At 42.8% G+C, this 18,058-nt stretch overlaps 1 protein-coding gene across 2 annotated transcripts in view; it reads right to left on the bottom strand.

Annotated features, from left to right (window-relative positions):
• The window catches only part of phlpp2 (PH domain and leucine rich repeat protein phosphatase 2), a 162,235-nt gene extending 146,353 nt beyond the window's left edge, over window positions 1-15,882 (bottom strand). Inside the window, exons 1-4 of one of the 2 annotated variants that reach the window (XM_072518093.1) lie at window positions 15,524-15,632; window positions 14,107-14,236; window positions 12,452-12,765; window positions 2,743-2,876 (exon numbers count right to left, since the gene is read on the bottom strand). In XM_072518093.1, the coding sequence (XP_072374194.1) occupies window positions 2,743-2,876; window positions 12,452-12,759 (442 nt within the window). In that variant the 5' untranslated portion in view covers window positions 12,760-12,765; window positions 14,107-14,236; window positions 15,524-15,632. Of the gene's footprint in view, window positions 1-2,742; window positions 2,877-12,451; window positions 12,766-14,106; window positions 14,237-15,523 lie in introns of both variants that reach the window. The other variant, XM_072518092.1, reaches the window with a different exon arrangement.
• Window positions 15,883-18,058: the final 2,176 nt, after the last annotated feature.

Raw genomic sequence — 18,058 nt, 5'->3', positions numbered from 1 at the left:
CAGATTACCCTCAAACCGCAAGGTATCTCAAATATTTGAGCAATAGGTGAAGCTATGCAGTAGCAACATGAGTGGTGTTTGCCACTAACAGAATGCTGCTGTCAAGTCAAAAAGACACTCTGCTTACAAAACAAATGAATAATCTGTTACATTAATTTTAGTGCTTGTGTGACACCAGGTATGTAGACTATGTCCCAAAGACTGGTGGATCATATTAAACAGCATGTCCCTTCGGCTGTTCGCAACAGGGAAGGTATCAACCATATCCAAACAGCCTGTGCTTGCAAAACACAATGTTCAACATTAAATGTGATTCTGCAATTGAATAACATTTGCTAAACAAGCCCGGGTGGGGCTTGTTCCCGGTTCTGGGTCACTGTCCGTGTGGAGTTTGCACATTCTCCCAGTGTTTGCGTGGGTTTCGCCCCCCACAACCCAAAGATGTGCAGGGTAGGTGGATTGGCCACACTAAATTGCCCCTTAATTGGAAAAAATTAATTGGGTACTCTAAATTTATTTTTTTAAAAGAAGAAAAAAATAACAAGCCCAGGTGTGCCAAGACTTATTCTGACAACCAGTTTAAGACCACACGTGCTAGAAAAGTTGCATTTATTAACCCACGGAACCCTGGTCTTCGCAGGGAAAGGAAACATACACACATAGTGCCTGCTTCAACTAAACAAAATTAGGCAACAATCTTTCTCTGGTTCATTCCCCAGAGCAATGCCTTGTGCAGAGTCAATCTTGTTCTAGGTGATACAGTGGCACAGTCGTTAGCACTGCTGCCTCAGTGCCAGGGGTCTGGTTCACTCCCAGCCTTGGGTGACTGTCTGTGTGTCTTCTCAGTGTCTGCGTGGGTTTCCTCCGGGTGCTTCGGTTTCCTCCCACAGTCCAAAGATGTGCAGATTAGGTGGATTGGTCATGCTAAATTGCCCTTAGTGTCCAATAGATTAGGTGGGGTTATAGGGTTGTGGGGATAGGGCTGAGGTGCACTTTCAAAGGGTCGGTGCAGACGCAATGGGCTGAATGGCCTCCCTTTGCACTGTAGGGATTCTATGAATCTTACTAGTTTGTATTTAAATGACGTTTGACAGTTAATTGTCAGTCACAAATTCACTGGTGTATTCTCCATGGCAATGCCTCTACCAGAGTCCACTTGCCAACCAATCAGCACTCTCTTCTCATGAAGTACACATTGTTGTTCCTTTTACATTTGGCATTCTTATCTATTGTCCTGATGAATGCAAGTTGAAAAGCTTGAACAACATATATTTTCAGCAATACTCAATCGTTAGTCTCATACATCATCACAATCTGTTCCTAATTAAGCAACATATAAATACCTCCCAACTTTCAGTTATAAAATAATTACTGCTCCATTTCAATGCCCTTATAGACCCAAAAAGCAATACTTGGACTAAACATGCCATCCAGGTGCTGTTTCATGCTAAGATCTTGGATAGACCTTGAAGTGGAAAATGTAAACCTTGCAATGTTAGTAAACTGTGGATTACGTTATCCTGTGAGCTGTTTGTTAATGTGGAATAATAATAACTTATTGTCACAAGTAGGCTTCAATTAAGTTACTGTGAAAAGCCCCTAGTCGCCACATTCCGGCACCTGTTCAGGGAGGCCGGTACGGGAATTGAACCCACACTGCTGGCATTGTTCTGCATTACAAACCAGCTGTTCAGCCCACGGTGCTAATCCAGTCTCTTTATGCACAAAGTACAGAAATCAGTTAAGAAAAAGAGCCTGTATGGCACAGTGGATTAGCACATTATCTTCAATGTGGTCTTATGCTCTTAGATTTACGAATGACGATTGAGGAATAACAAAATTAGTTCGAGCAACGTTAATACAACAGTACTGCAAATGGATTAGAGCTAATCAAAATGTAAACTTCTTTTATTCAAACATTGACTAACATGCGCACGTGTTCCCGTACCAGCCTCCCCGAACAGGCGCCGGAATGTGGTGACTAGAGGCTTTTCACAGTAACTTCATTTGAAGCCTACTTGTGACAATAAGCAATTTCCTTTCCTTCCTCCTTCCTTGTATTTTGTGCTTTTATTTCAGTTTACCGACTGTGCATTTCTTACCTCAGAACCCGAGGATTACTGGGGGGAGAAATAAAAATCTGACGATGGCACCCCGTTTGAGGAGACAGGAAGCAGATAAAGCTAATATTATGATGCCATTTTTCCCTGATACCATCCTAATGTGTGCTGTACTTATACACTGAATAAGGAAAAAAGCTATAAGCATTGCTGCAGATACTTTTGTGCCCATCTGCCAAGCTTGGCATCTTCTAGTTGCATCTAATTGGCTGTGAAGTACTTTGAGATGACTCCATTCATTTGCAAAACGCAGTTCCTTGACCGTGGGTGTTATTTAATGATAAACTGACAAGATTCTTTGACTAAGAGACAACCATCCAATTTTACCTCTCCCAAAAAGTAGCATACCATCCTAGCAAAGCAAAATTAGTGAGTTGACATAGTAACAAAATTCAACCCCAACAGAGAAGCAGTCTGTAATGATTGACAATAAAAGGGCTAACAGTCCAGGTATTTGGCTGAAAACCATACGCTCTATCATATTGTTGAATTACAATAATTTAATGTGCACAAACCTAGCACTGACAATTGGAGATCAGAAATTTCTCCAAATCTGAAACAGTAAAAACATTAATGCCCCTTCCTCCCAGAAATCTTTAATAAACAGCATATGAAATCCTACCATGAAAGTATCTAATCATGCAGCTCAGATCAGCCATGGCTCCTTCCTCCTGTATCCGCACTGGGTCTTGGAAACCTAATCCAGTTAGGTAATCATAAAGGATTTGCAGAGGCCTCTCATCAGGATTCATTCTCCTATAAACAAAAGAAAAATGTCAAAAAAAGTATCAAGAATAACAACTGCTTCAATAACACAAGATCGATCTAGAAAGGAACAGTGAGAGTCTAAAATGGTTGCAGCAAATGCTTGCTCTCTGCAAGAACTCAGCTAGTTCCATAAGACCATAAGACATAGGAGCAGAATTAAGCCACTTGGCCCATCGAGTCTGCTCCGCCATTCAATCATGGCTGATATTTTCTCATCCCCATTCTCCTGCCTTCTCCCCATAACCCCTGATCCCCTTATTAATCAAGAACCTATCTATCTCTGTCTTAAAGACACTCAGTGAATTGGCCTCCACAGCCTTCTGTGGCAAAGGGTTCCACAGATTCACCACCCTGTGGTTGAAGAAATTCCTCTTCATCTCGGTTTTAAAGGACCGTCCCTTTAGTCTGAGATAGTGTCCTCTGGTTCTAGTTTTTCCTACAAGTGGAAACATCCTCTCCACGTCCACTCTATCCAGGCCTCGCAGTATCGTGTAAGTTTCAATAAGATCCCTCTCATCCTTCTAAACTCCAACGAGTACAGACCTAGAGTCCTCAAACGTTCCTCATACGACAAGTTCTTCATTCCAGGGATCATTCTTGTGAACCTCCTCTGGCCCCTTTCCAAGGCCAGCACATCCTTCCTCAGATTATGGGGTCCAAAACTGCTCACAATACTCCAAATGGGGTCTGACCAGAGTCTTATACAGCCTCAGAAGTACCTTCCTGGTCTTGTATTCTAGCCCTCTTGACATGAATGCTAACATTGCATTTGCCTTCTTAACTGCCGACTGAACCTGCACATTAACCTTAAGAGAATCGTGAACAAGGACTCCCAAATCCCTTTGTGCTTCTGCTTTCCGAAGCATTTCCCCATTTAGAAAATAGTTTAATAGTTCCACTCCCCTACCTTTTCCCCTTGGCCCTGCAAATATTTTCTGTTAAATTAATTGTCCAGTTAGCTTTTGAAAACCATGATTGAATCTGGCAGCACCACACACTTAGGCATTGCATTCCAGATCCCAACTAATAAAATATTTTTCCTCATTTCACCATTGGTTCTTTTCTCAATCACTTTAAATCAGTGTCGTCTGGTTCTCAACCATTCTGCTAATATTCTGTCCAGATTCCTCATGATATTGAGCATTAAGAAAATCTCCGATACTCTCAACCTTCTCTTTGCCAAGAACAGCCCAGCTTTGCTAATCTTCCATGTAAGTGAAGTTGAAAGTTCATCGCTGAAAGTTTCTCAAAAAACATTTCTGCATGATGTCCAGTGCTTCCACATCCTTCAAGTGTAGTGCCCAGAATTGGACACAATGCACAAGTTGAGGTTGAACTAGTATTTTCTAAAAGGATCGCCATAACTTCTTTGATTTTATATTCTATGCCTCTATTTGTAATATTTAGGATCTTGAATGTCTTGTTGATATTTAGGATCTTGAATGATCTTGTTGATCGCTTTCTCAACCTGCCCTGCAACCTTCAATGATTGTTGCACACACATTCCCCAGGTCCCTTTGCTCCCGAAAACCTTTCAGAATTGTATCCTTTATTTTCTTGTTCTTCCTACCGAAATGCATCACTTCACATTTCTCTGCCTTAAATTTCACTTGCCACGTAGTTGCTCATTCAACCAGCCTGTCAATGCCCACTTGAAATCTATCATTATCCTCGTCACATTCAAATGTTCTCGATAAAACAGCACAATTAAGGAGGTCTTGATCAAACTGTAGTGTGCTCTGGTCAAACCAGTGTCATGTGCAGCTCTGGTCTCCAAGAAACAAAGGAGACATTCAAGCCCTGGAACGAGCTATAAGGATGATTCCCCACACTTGGAGGTCTGAGTTGAGGAAAGGCTGAGCAAACTTGGGCTTTTCAGCATTAAAATGAAAGATACACAATAGTACGGAAAAGAAAAACCTGGAAAGTGTAGATTAGTTTGGAGCTTCTGTCACAAAGATTTTCTTCACACAGTCATCATTGTATTAAATGGTCTGCCAAGTATAGTTGTGGCAAAAACCCGAGAATCTTTCAAGAACCAATCTGTTATTGCAATGGGAGGAGTTTAAGAAATGAAAATCGCTTATTGTCACAAGTAGGCTTCAAATGAAGTTACTATGAAAAGCCCCTAGTCGCCACATTCCAGCGCCTGTTCAGGGAGGCTGGTACGGGAATTGAACCGTGCAGCTGGCCTGCCTTGGTCTGCTTTCAAAGCCAACGATTTAGCCCGGTGCTAAACCAGCCCCTTAAAAGATCTTAAAGGATGAGCTAATATGGACCAAATTGCATTCATTTTCTGCAATTGTCCTGCGAGCCAACAAATTTAAAAATGGTTCACTGTTAACATGTCTAAACCATTCTAAAACAAAAGAATCAATTGTCAAAACTGCTAATTTGGTGGTAGTTACTATTTTAGATTTATCACCAAACTATTTTACAGGCACAAATACTTCTATCACAATTACCCACATCACCCACAGTAAATTTTAACATGTTAGAAATTCATGACAACAGAGTAGCTGTTCAAAAGTAAGGAATAACATCAACTGTAAGACAACTGCAGAAAATATGAGAAGTGCACAAAGTTGCATTTTGGCGGCATGGTAGCACAGTGGTTAGCACTGTTGCTTCACAGCGCCACAGTCCCAGGTTCGATTCCTGGCTTAGGTCACTGTCTGTGTGGAGTCTGCATGCTCTCCCCGGGTCTGTGTGGGTTTCCTCCGGGTGCTCCGGTTTACTCCCACAAGTTCCGAAAGACGTGCTGTTAGGTCATTTGGACATTCTGGATTCTCCCTTTGTGTACCCAAACTGGCGCTGGATTGTGGTCACTAGGGGCTTTGCACAGTAACTTCATTGCAGTATAATGTAAGCCTACTTGTGACAATAAAGATTATTATTAGTTGCCATATTTACAAGAATAAACTTCTCATTCTGACAAACGTCATCAACTTGCAGTTGCAGCGTAGGCTCAATATATCCAAGCCATACAGTACTTCAATGTAAAAGTACACACATATACAGAATTGGGAAGGGTGCAAAGATTCAGGAAAGTGGTAATGTGCAAGTTTGGGTCCAAGGTTTTGCAGTCAACAAAGTTCTGCAGTCAGCAATTTTTTTATCTTAATTGTATGTTTAGGGAAAATACAGGATCACAATACTCAAAACACAAACTGACAATCTGGCTGTAGGGTTAAGTTGGAGAACTACATGCTTGGAGGATGTTAAAGAGCGTATTGAAGGGTAGTCATATTCAGTAGTCACTGTTTGGTAACAGACAAGACCACGATCGAACTGAAGGCAGAAGAATCTTAAGAGATTGATGAGATTTGATATTAGTTCTATTGTCATTGAGCTTGCTGAAGATGATTTTCAACTTACCCTTAGAATCAGAATTCATGTCCTAGCTGATTTCATGCCTGGAACAGTAGACTGGTGGTAAGAACTGAAGGTAGCAATGAGTGTAGCAGAAGGCAAGGTGCTAGGATACCAATGTCTGGGGCTGCACTGTGGCGCAGTGGTTAGTACTGCTGCCTCACGGCACCGAAGACCCGGGTTCAATCCCAGCCCCGGGTCACTGGTATGGGGAGTTTGCACATTCTTCCAGTGTCTGCATAGGACGCACCCCACAATCCAAAGTTGTGCAGGGTAGATGGATTGGTCATGCTAAATTGTCCCTTAATTGGAAAAAAAATAATTGGGTACTCTAAAATTTATTTTTAAAAAAGGATACCAACGTCTTTGAAGGAAGCATGGATCATTTACCACATATGGAATCATACAGCAGAAAGGAAGGTAGTTCATCAGGAATGACAGAAAAATGAAACAGGAAACACTGCCTTCAATCAACTTTATATAAATAAAGACAGGAGTGCTCAAAAAAAACAAGTGAGAATGAATGAACATACAAGCACAAGAAGAAGATGCAACTGCCCACAATGACATGAGATCGCTTTTCCCCAAATCGGAAAGATGATTTCAGGCAGTATGAAAGCAAGGATGGGACAGAATACCTTCAAGAATGGTGCAGCTATCTCAAAAGATGAAGATAAGGCAGAACATTTACACAAAATCCTCAACAGATACTATTGCAACCAACCCAGTCTAGGTTGATTAGCCCCCAACTGAGCTACTAATAAGTGCAGAGAGAGTTCAGTGAAAATGAAGGAGAAAGGCAATTGCTGCACTCAAGAACAAATCTCCCAGCATAGATAGACTGCAGAAACAACTGTCCAGTAGCTATGTCAACCTTGCAACCAAGACCAGGGCAGTAGTGTTGTTCCTAAAGATTAGAAAGATGGGTCAAATGGTCTGTGTCTGCAAACTAAAAAGGCAATCTTATTGAATGTGGCAATTAGAGGCAAGTCACTCTCCTATCAATGCCACGTCAAATCTACTGCTAAATTATCCTTAACTGTATTCAAGAACAACAACAGGCTTCAGGTCAAAATGCTCTCACGCGGAGCAAATTTTTACATGGAGGCACATCACTGAAAACATCAAAGAATACCAAATCTCCCGGCCGTCAGCTTTACTGACTTCATAAAGACCACGGATAGCTGACATCGTCCTTCACTCTCCACATGGCATCTCACCAAGGATGGTTTCAGCTAGAGGAAATTGTTGGAGGGTTCCAGACCCTGTGTCAGAATAGAAGACGTTTAGTGGCGGATGTGCGCTGTCTGGCACCAGGCAAGGTTACATCCTTTCCCTTGTCGCTTATGACTGGGTATTACTGAAGTCAACCATGGATAATCTTGGGATTGAAATGAATCATTAAAGGTCAGCTTACCGATTTCTGCCTGTCAGACAAGATATTAGGGTTGCAAAAGCACAACAACTCAATCAGCAATCAGGCCGAGAGTTGGACTCTCCAGAAACTCAAAACAGAATGACAACAGGACATCAAAAAACAGATATTGATGGTAATTAAAACAAAATGGACACCATTTATCTGGGTGGTCCCATTAATATCCAGGGAGCCATGGACAAAGAGCTCAAGGCGAGAATAGGTCAAGTATTGGCATCATTCAACCAAAATGAAAACAATTTGGAACTGTCAATTATTAGCTATCCCTCGCAAGCGAGAATGATAGTCTTCCACAAGTCTGAAGGTGGCTGATGAGGCTAATTCGAGATCTGCAAACTTTATCGCACACAAGGCATTTAATTTCTTGTGGGGTATCTGGTTGTGTATTAATAATTAGAGTCATGATGCGTCCTTTTCACTGCTCTTATTTTTTTTAAATCACTGGTCATCAAAATGCTGGGATTTTTCGCATAGATTTTGCTGCCATCTGGTTCGATCAGGGTTGCATTTCCTCACATTGACTTTCAGCACATCCTTGAAGTTCTCCTGTCCTCCTCTGGTGCACCTGCCTGGATTGAGCTTGGAGGATATCCAACATCCGAACCAAAGGACCAGCCCAACAAAACTGCTCATAGTCTCAAAGCTTGTGGAGCCTGCTTAAGGAGACACCGATGTATGTCTTTCCCTCACTTAATATGCAAGAACTGCCGCAGGCAGCATTGGTGGTATGATTCCAGTGCGTTGAGGTGCTTCCTGTACGCTGTCCATGTTTCAGCCTAGTAGTCAAGGTAGGGTACACCCGGAGGTAGACATTGTCAGTGGGATACTCAGTATCTCTGTAACCTGCTCCAGTCTCACAACCCTCTGTATAAATGCAAGTTGAGCTTGGTTTTAGTTTTGATGTTGCGATCTTCCTCAGGTGGCCAAAGTCTGCACCAGCAGATTTCAAATTATGTTTGATTACTTTTTGCCAATGTCAGCCTTCTGTTAAAGATATTTCCAAGGTACTGGAAGTCTTCCACATTTTCAGGTACTGATCATGAATTCAAATCAATGGGGGTGGGGCAGTGAGCTAATGAAGGACTTTGGTCTTCAGAGCTAAGAGTCGAGTCATATGGACTAAAATGTTAACTCAGTTTCTCGCGCCATGGATACGGTCAGGCTTGCTGCGTTTTTCCAGCATTTTTGATCTTTATTTTAGATATCCAGCAGTATTTTGGTCTTCTGAATGTTGATTTCAAGGTCCATCTTCTCATATACCTCAGTAAATAAGTCAGAAATTCGCTGGAGATGAGTTTCCAATACAGCACTTACTATAGAATCAACAGTGTATTGGAGCTCAATGATTGAGGTTGGAGTGATGCAAGAGTTTGACTGAGTTCTGGGATTAAATAGTTTGCCACCAATTTCAAATTCTCGATAAACACTAATGGTAAATTGCACAATGCAAATGTGCTCTCCACTCTCCTATATGGTTGTGAAACTTGGAACCTAAACACCTGCCAAGAACGGAAACTGAATGCCTTTGACAATAGATGTCTTCGAAGAATTCTAGGTGTCATGCGAGTGTCCCTTTAAGAAAGGATTTGTTTTACCACATTGCTTGTAGCACAGCGTCATTGATTTCATTTGTGTGGGAGCTGGGCTGTGGCCATCAGGTGAGAGGGGGCTTAGTTTTTTGGTTTCATTCGTTTGGACTGTAGTGGAAGCAGTGTTGGAAAGCTGAAGGAAGTTTTCCCGGTTTTATTTTGAAGCTGTTCCAGTGAACTGAAAGCATATTGTGTGTGGCAAACTGCCTTGATAACCTTAAAGCTGGAGTTGCTTTCCTGAGGGAGTTTTAAATCTGCTGGTTGGAAACTGGACCAGAATCTCAGGGAAAGGACCAGTCCCATTCAAGTGAGAATACAGTGTGTTGGGCCACCCCCATTGAAAGGTGTTTTGGTTTTACTGGATTTTACATTGAATTGGAACAGCTAAGGGGAATTCATTAAGAGTTATATACATAGATTACTGTAGCTGTTTCGTTTTTTTTTCGTTTATAATTGATAACAAATTCTTACTTTGTGTTTTATATATGTTAACTAAATTCTTATAATAAACTTTGTTTTGATAAAAGTGCCTATGAAGTCTGTTGAATCATACCTGAAGTGAAGGCTCTTGTGCTCATCCTAGACGAATTCAACATTAAAGTTAAGGTCAGGTGAGCTTCATAGTACACTTTGGAGTTTCTCAGCCCTGGCCCATAACATAGGCATACACTGGAGAGAGTTTATATCCAACACTGAAGTAAGAAAATGGTCAGAATAGCCTTTAGTTTCATGCATCTGTAAAAGATGGCGCAGCTAGTTTGGCATGTCACCCGACGTTCATCATCGCAGCCCACTCATCAGATCATAAAGTAGCTCCTACTGGCCATAACAAGGAGGCAACCCAAAATTAACAAACAAGTCTCCTACAGAAATAAAGTTTAGGAAATTGTGAAGTATGAGGTGGGAAAGAGGAAAGAAAAATGGCCCCAACTCTCCTGGCTGTAAGCTGAAGTGCGAGACTAAAAGCAGAATTAGGCAAGAAACAGTTCAAAAGGACTTCAGATATACCAAAATTTTAAAAAGTTACAGATCAAGTTTCTTAAAGTAAGAATTATAAGAAAATCCCTTATGGCCACTTTTTATAAAAAGTAACTTTAAACCAAGTCTGCAGCAAATACACGATGACTACCTCGGAATGGATTTTAGGGAATAATGTCAAAAAATCAGAGTCTTAAACATAACATTTTATTGCTGTCATCTGACCCCAAAATAAAATTGTTCTCCTCAAATTGTCCCTAAAAATATTTTGTAAATGTATACTGCAAAAAAACGTGGAGTCAATTTGATTTTGGTTTGCACTAATTATGGAAATGACACCGAAAGACAACCCTGCTGTTGATGGCCAACAATATTCTCAGATTGTAAGGCAATCATTGCAAGGCAAAATTAATGGTATCTATAGCGGAGTACTGAGAGAGTGCTGTACTGTTGAATCTGGCATCTTTTGGATGAGAAATATGGTCCCATCTTCCCTCTTGGATGGGCATGAAAGATCCAAATGGCATTAATTGAAGGAATATAGTGTTCTCTTGGCCAGTATTCCTCAAACAACATGATTAAAATAAATATTATTTTTTAAATGTGTCTATTCACAGGAATGTGGGTGTTGCCAGCAAGGCCAGCATTTATTGTCCATCCTAACTGCTCTTAAAAAAGTGGTAAGCTATCACTTTGAACTGGTACAGTCCGCATGGTGAAGATAGACAGGATTTACTGCACAGAAATAGACCATTCTGTCTAACCAACCCACGCTGGCATTCATTCCACAGCACTATTCTGTAGGAATCTCCAGGATTTTAACCTAGTGTGATGAAAGAGAAAAATAGGGTGAGAAAAAGGAAAAATTTAAGATGAGGACTGGATAACATCTGCAATTTCTCTTTCAATTATCCCACATCCTCTAAACCAACTTCATCCGAAGAGAACACTGGATTGCATCGCCCCACATGCAACACCAGAGAAGGGTTTCCCAAACTGGGTTCCGTGGAATCCTTGGCTGTTGTAAATTTTAAAGAAAGTTGTCCTTGCAGCTTCACAAATCAAAGTTGGTTGTTTCACTTTGTTGGCTGACTACAGCACCTATGAAGAGAGAAACTGGCCTCTGACTGGGCGAGCTGGAAATACTTTAATTTAAACTCAAAGACAAGTGAGAGGCCAGAGGAGCAGGCGGGGCCCAAGAGACAAAGCGGGGACCCAAGAAAGTGCGAGGTTCGCTGGGGCCACGGGGCCCCAGGAGAGGCGTGCACGTATGGGGTGAGCTCATGCATTTGAAATGAGAATCCAGCTGTCTAGCAGCACTCCCAGTTTTCAATGGATTTGTGAGCAAAAGATCACATCGCCCCTCCCATTAAAAAATGGTAAAAGAGTGGTAGGACTTGGAAGTATTTGTTGAATAACAGAGCATTTTAATTATAAGAAATGCATGCATATGAGACATTAAAACATCTTTTAAGTTTGTTTTTGTACTTTTGTAGCTATTGCGCAATAATCATTTTTTGTGGTTTAATTCCTCAACACAATAACAATGTTTCTTAAGGTTTCTATCAGTACTCTTGGGAGGTCAAAAGGGTTCCGTGGTTGGAAAAATTTGGGAAACCCTGAATTAGAGGATACATTTTGCGACGAGTTTCAAGTTTTGAGAATTTTTTTTTTTTTTTTTTTTATAAATGTTGACAACATAGAGAAACCATCTTGGTACAATTACAAAGTTCAGTTTCCTCCTTGCATTTTGAAAAACATTTACAGCACTTTTGTCACCAATAGTGTATTACAGTAATAAGAGACTTTGCTGCTACTGCCAACGGCAACAAGGCACTAAAAGAGGTGGTTTTCATCAACTTCAGGGAGAATTTTAAACAGTACCTTGAATTTAGAGGCTGCGGAGTCATATTATTTTGAGATATCAATTTAAATCCTCTGGTACCACAAATAAATCGGTTTAATTTTTTATTCCGCCAATTGCTCTCCTACCCGCCACCAAAAGTCAAAAGTCCTCTCTCCTCACAATCGTTTGTATGGCTGTGACTTTGACTGTTCACCCAAATGTCATCACTGGATTCTTCTGAATAAACAGTCAGTATTTCATATTTAATACTGTAAAAGTTCACACGATAACATTTTAGTGATCTCCCTGCAGAAATGCAATTTTCTTTGATGGTTTTCCCTACCTGATGAGATCGCCATGGAGTTGCAGGTAGAGGTCATCTTTATCCTGAGTACACAGCTCTGTTGTTGTGGTTTCAGTACTGCAGAGTACCAGCTGCAGGTCTGGGCCAGATGATGATGAAGAAGAGCATGATAAGGATGACAGTAATGCACCCGGGGAAGAGCTGGAGGAAGAAGCATTCGACGTCACCATCTCCTTTCCATGAATACATATACATCCCCTTCGTATGTCCCCTTTCAGCCACTCTTTCTCTCGTACACCCAGACTATTCTTCTTTCCAAGGCAACTCCTGCTGGCATTGCGCTTCATGTTCCTCTATAAAAGGAAGGATTGATAACATGTATCAGAATATGAATTGCTATTGCACTCAGGTTCTTAAGATTCAAACTAAAATTTAGATATAAATGGGATGGTTAGGGTGGTTGCACCATGTGGTCTAAGCATTGGTGTGAAATTAAATACAAACAAGTAGCAACATAAAATAATTTCTTTTAAAAGATTGGAGGAGACAATGATGAGTGTAAGACAGAAACAGATTGGAGTCATTTATTATTCACCACTGAAATACAAAGAATTTCAGTACATCACAAACATTTATATAATCACATTTCTGAATTGGGATCTACAAACCTATTTACACTGTAGACTTGCTAACATTTTTCTTTATTCCAGCAATTCGTCTCTGCATCACAAACATTTTAATTACCCCACTTAAAAATAAAAGCATTTTTACAACAAAAAAATGCTTTTTTTTGTCCCCACACAAAACAGTACGTTTTTTTTAAAAAGGCACTGAAGGAAAATGAAATCTTGATAGTAATCAAAACACCATCAACTGTACTCCCGAAATGCACTAAAATGTGACAAAATAACATCTCACTGACAGAACAGGGTTAGAAATCTCCAAGAACATCAATCTGCAACTGATTAAGAGTAAAATCTATCAATCTGTAATTGAACACTATTTATCACATAGAAATTAATCAGGTAAAGCATCTTGCAAGGTTTCTTTCTGAGGTTGAGAGAACTGGCACTATGTTGTTGCTCAAAATGCACAACTGGGTTATGTATATCTGTTACAACAAACCTCAAATTTCTAAAAATTAAACTCAATGCTGCAGAGCAGTAAAAATTACATCATAATATTTGCCAAAGTTGCCAATTCTCCAGATTTTTAAACTATCCACAAGATTCCTGAAACAGATGGCATTGCTCATTGAAATTAAAACCCAGCACCCAGGGCACAATGACCTACATTGAATAAATGCAAAGCACATTACATATTACAAGGACATAAAAGGTGCATTTTAAACTGCTCAGCAATTGCCTTCTGCAGTAATGGCTAGACAAACGCAGTAGCCCTAAGCACCAAAGGGATGTGACAGTGCAGCTGTCTATATAAAGTGAGTATCACTTTTGAGATAACTTATTGGTCATTCTATGATTCTCATGTTGTAGCAACCTCATAAGTAACTAAGAAGCATATCATTAATCCATAAATACCATTTTCCGGTCATCTCACTGGTCAAAGGTAATGCAATAGTTGATTATTCAGTCATCAATTGATGAGATTCTATTTCAACGTCAGTAAAGGCAGGTATTCAGTAGATCTCAATTTACACCTGCACAAATCCTCAGAAATCCAAAATTTAGTACCTGTCAGAATTAAGTCAGTGATGAACAGTGCTGATATTATAAGCCATCCTTTCCTATGCCAGGAATCCCTTGGATTTGCAGCTATCCAACCTCCTGCACCATTACTGCTCTTACTGTGATATCACTGACCCTACAAATGTAATATAGTGGTAGAAAGCATGCTGATTACTCAAGGTTTGTTTTGTTAAACAAAGAGACATAAAAAGAAACAGCATCTAACAGAACAGGACAACAGGCCTGGGCAGAAAGGGAGGGAGGGAACAAGACAGTACTCGAACACCAGCCTCTGACTCACAAGCAACACCACAGGATATTCAGTAGTACAAATCTTCAAAACATTCAAAAGAATTACATATTAGGTTTTAATGAAATAGCCCTGCCACTAAATAGCTTGATTCACTCGAATCACCTTGCTATCCCACCAACCCGAAAATGATAAAAGCTTTAATATGTTATATATTTTTAAAACACCTTCATGACCACATGTCATGGGCCACATGTGCATGGTCCATCTTTCTTAAGGATATCAGTGGGTGAACTTTAAATAGCCAACCACAATAATATTGTACAAATAAGAGACCAATGCTACGGAGTGAAAGGCAAAATAAAGTGTCTATCAGACTTAATGAGAACAAGAAACCAGTTAGAACATCAAGTCAAAAGGAATGCTAATGGAACAGAACATGCACCGAGCTTAACTGACCACTTTCATTTTTGCTGTCCCATTTTTAGAAGGCCATCACCCGCCTTTGAATCATCAATCAAGGCTCAGTTAATAAAACATCTCATTAAAATGTTTTAACGGTCGCGACCTACGAATAACATTTTAAAGTCTGATACCCATTCCTTCACACTATCTGCGTCTGATGATCCGGTCGCTGATAGTTCCTATAGCTTTCACTGTTCAACACAAGATATTAGAGCACCCCAAAAAATTAGAACGGCGCAACTCAGAACAGAAAGATATGCATTTTTAAAATCTATTTACTTTCCCTTTATTTTACTGTAACATGCAAACTTACAGAAGTGAAGAAAATGTAAAGAGTGGGTTTGGAAATCATGCAATATGCTATTTTTAAACATCTATAAATGTAGAGCATCTGTATTTCCCACATTAGAGGGAGTTAATGGTAGAGTGACGATTTTAAAAAATTACTGCGTTTACGCTCAAAGACAGGGAAAAGCAGTTCACCGGGAATCCGCTGCGTTGAAGCGACAACGTTTCAATGTGTCAAATCTTTGCTGCAAATACGCGAATTAAGCTAATCAAGCCTCACTGAATAACTTCTTTGGGGAGGGGGTGGGGATATGAAATGGAAGCAGCAGGGTCGCTTTAAAATAAATCACACATTTAGCTTTAGGATTCGAACATCTATTCTGCAGTCAATTAACATCGGGCAGACTGTGAAGCGTTTACCTTTAAGACGCGCACTCCCCTCCCTGCAACCGCCGAGCTCGAGCCGCATCCGGGGCCGGCCTTTGGCTGCGGGGAGACCGGCTCCACCGTCACTGCGGCGTCGGGGCCCGGGACGCATGGAGCCCGCTTTCCCGCCTCCATCGCCGGCGATGTTACTTCAGCCATTGCGGTTAAAGTCGCATTGGTGCAAACGAACGACCGAAAAGGACCAGAAGTGTCAAAAGAAAGAAGGGGGGGGGGGGGCTGGCAGTCTGATGTCGATGCAGCCTCTCAGCTCAGCGCTCTTCAGCTTTCTCCCGTCGCCATGATGACAGCGCTCGCTGTGCCGGAGAGAAGCCGCCGCCGCCACGCTCCAGCGGGACCTGCGCTCATCTGCATATTCTCATGCATTATTCATTAATCTGCGCGTCATTTACATAATAACGCTGAGTATTATTCATGAGAAGCGCTGACTGCGTCATAAATCCTGTAAGCACTGATAATGCCCCAAATATATAATTTACAGGTGGGGGGAGGCTGCTAACTATGGTTGCACCATTGTTCAAGCATGAAATCCAGTTTATAGTGACTCTTGTTAGAGGAGGTATTAGGGGTATTACGGTATCCTGTGATGCCGAGAGGCTATTGGTGGATAGACGCTGGGTCCCGATTGGATCAGCCGCCTGGGTGGCTCCACCCAGTAAGGCGGAGTATAAGAGCCCGGGTTCTCCCAGCAGCCGCATTCTGTAACTGTGCTGCTGGGGAACAAGTCTGCGTAATAAAGCCATTGATTGACTCCATCTCTTCTTGTCTCATGAGTGATTGATCGTGCTACAATTTATTACGCAGACTTAAAGGACATGGAGCTCTGAATCACACCAGAGTGTCTGCGAATCAGTTCCCACGCGGCAAACTCAGCAGCCACTTTTAAACACTGGCTAGCATGTTTCGAAGGATACCTCCGAACGGCCACCTGGGTGATTACAGAAGACCAGAAAATGCTGGTCCTGCATTCCAGGGTGAGCCCGGAAATCTACACTCTCATGGAGGACGCGGAGGATTTCTAGTCGGCGCTCGCCATGCTGATGGGAACCTATGTTCGGCCCGCCAACCAGGTCTACGCATGCCACCAGCTCACGACGAGATGGCAGATCCCCGAGGAATCGCTGGACGAATTCTACAACGCGCTGTTGATACTGGGGGAAAACTGCAACTGCTCATCGGTTTTGGCTAATGAACATACGGAACTACTAGTTCGGGATGCCTTCGTAGCAGGTATGCTCCCGTCCCAAAATTTGCCAGCGATTGCTGGAGAGAGACGCACGAAGCCTCAAGGAGGCATGGGCCCTCGCTGCCTCGCTCGATGTGGCGTCACAGAAGGCCTGTGCCTACACCCCTGAACGTGCGGCTGCCCCTTGGGCACAGTGGACCCCCGCCACGACCGACCCCCCACACCTCCGGTGGGCCTGTGCTGCCAGAGCGCCAGCCCACCCGGGGGAGCCCGCTGCTACTTTTGCGGGCAAACGAAACACCCCCGGCTGTGCTTCCCGGCCCGCTCAGCACTATGCAAAGGGTGCGGCAAAAAAGGGCACTTTGTAGCAGTGTGCCAGGCCCGGGGGGTTGCCGCAATCTACCGGGGAGAACCAGGACCCCAAACTCAACCCCCCCAACGATCCATGTGCGGCCAACGGGCGCCACCATTTTGGGTCCCGGACTCCATATGCCCCCGACCGCGCGGCTGCCCCTTTGGGCACTGTGGACCCCCGCCACGACTGACCCCCCCGGCACCCCCCCCCCCAACGATCCATGTGCGGCCAACGGGCGCAGCCATTTTGGGTCCCTGACTCCATGCGGGAGGGAGGGGCGCCGCCATCTTGGGGCAGGACTCCATGCGGGAGGGAGGGGCGCCGCCATCTCGGGTCCCGGACTCCATGCGGGAAGGATGGGCGCCACCATTTTGTGCTCCCCGGCCACGTGCGATCAATGGGCGGCGTCATCTTGTCCACCCCCAACCATGTGCGACCCGTGGACGCCGCCATCTTGGCTGACGGCCAAGGACCCCGGAATGGACGACTTCACGGGGCCTGAAGAAAACGCCCCAATGCAGGAACAGCAACTGGCTTCGGTGATCCTGGACCAGTCGCGGTCCCGAACTGCTCCAAACGTCAACAACGACGGTACTCATCAACAGGTACGAGACGCCCTGCCTGATCGACTCTGGGAGCACGGAGAGTTTTATACACCCCGATATGGTAAGACGCTGTTCTCTTCTGATCCACCCGAGTAATCAAAAAATCTTCCTGGCAGCAGGATCCCATTCCGTAGAGATCAAAGGGTTCTGCATCGCGAACCTCACGGTGCAGGGGAGGGAGTTCAAGAACTACCGGCTTTACGTCCTCCCCCACTTCTGCGCTGCCACACTCCTGGAGTTGGATTTTCAGTGCAAACTCCAGAGTTTAACGTTCCAATTCGGCGGCCCTATACCCCCACTCACTATCTGCGGCCTCACAACCCTCAAGGTCGACCTGCCTTCCCTGTTTGCGAACCTCACCCTGA

This window comes from Scyliorhinus torazame, chromosome 10 (genome assembly GCF_047496885.1).
Source record: "Scyliorhinus torazame isolate Kashiwa2021f chromosome 10, sScyTor2.1, whole genome shotgun sequence".
NCBI lineage: Eukaryota > Metazoa > Chordata > Chondrichthyes > Carcharhiniformes > Scyliorhinidae > Scyliorhinus > Scyliorhinus torazame.
The sequence above is the reverse complement of the archived record's forward strand: the minus strand, read 5'-3'. Positions and strand labels throughout refer to the sequence as shown.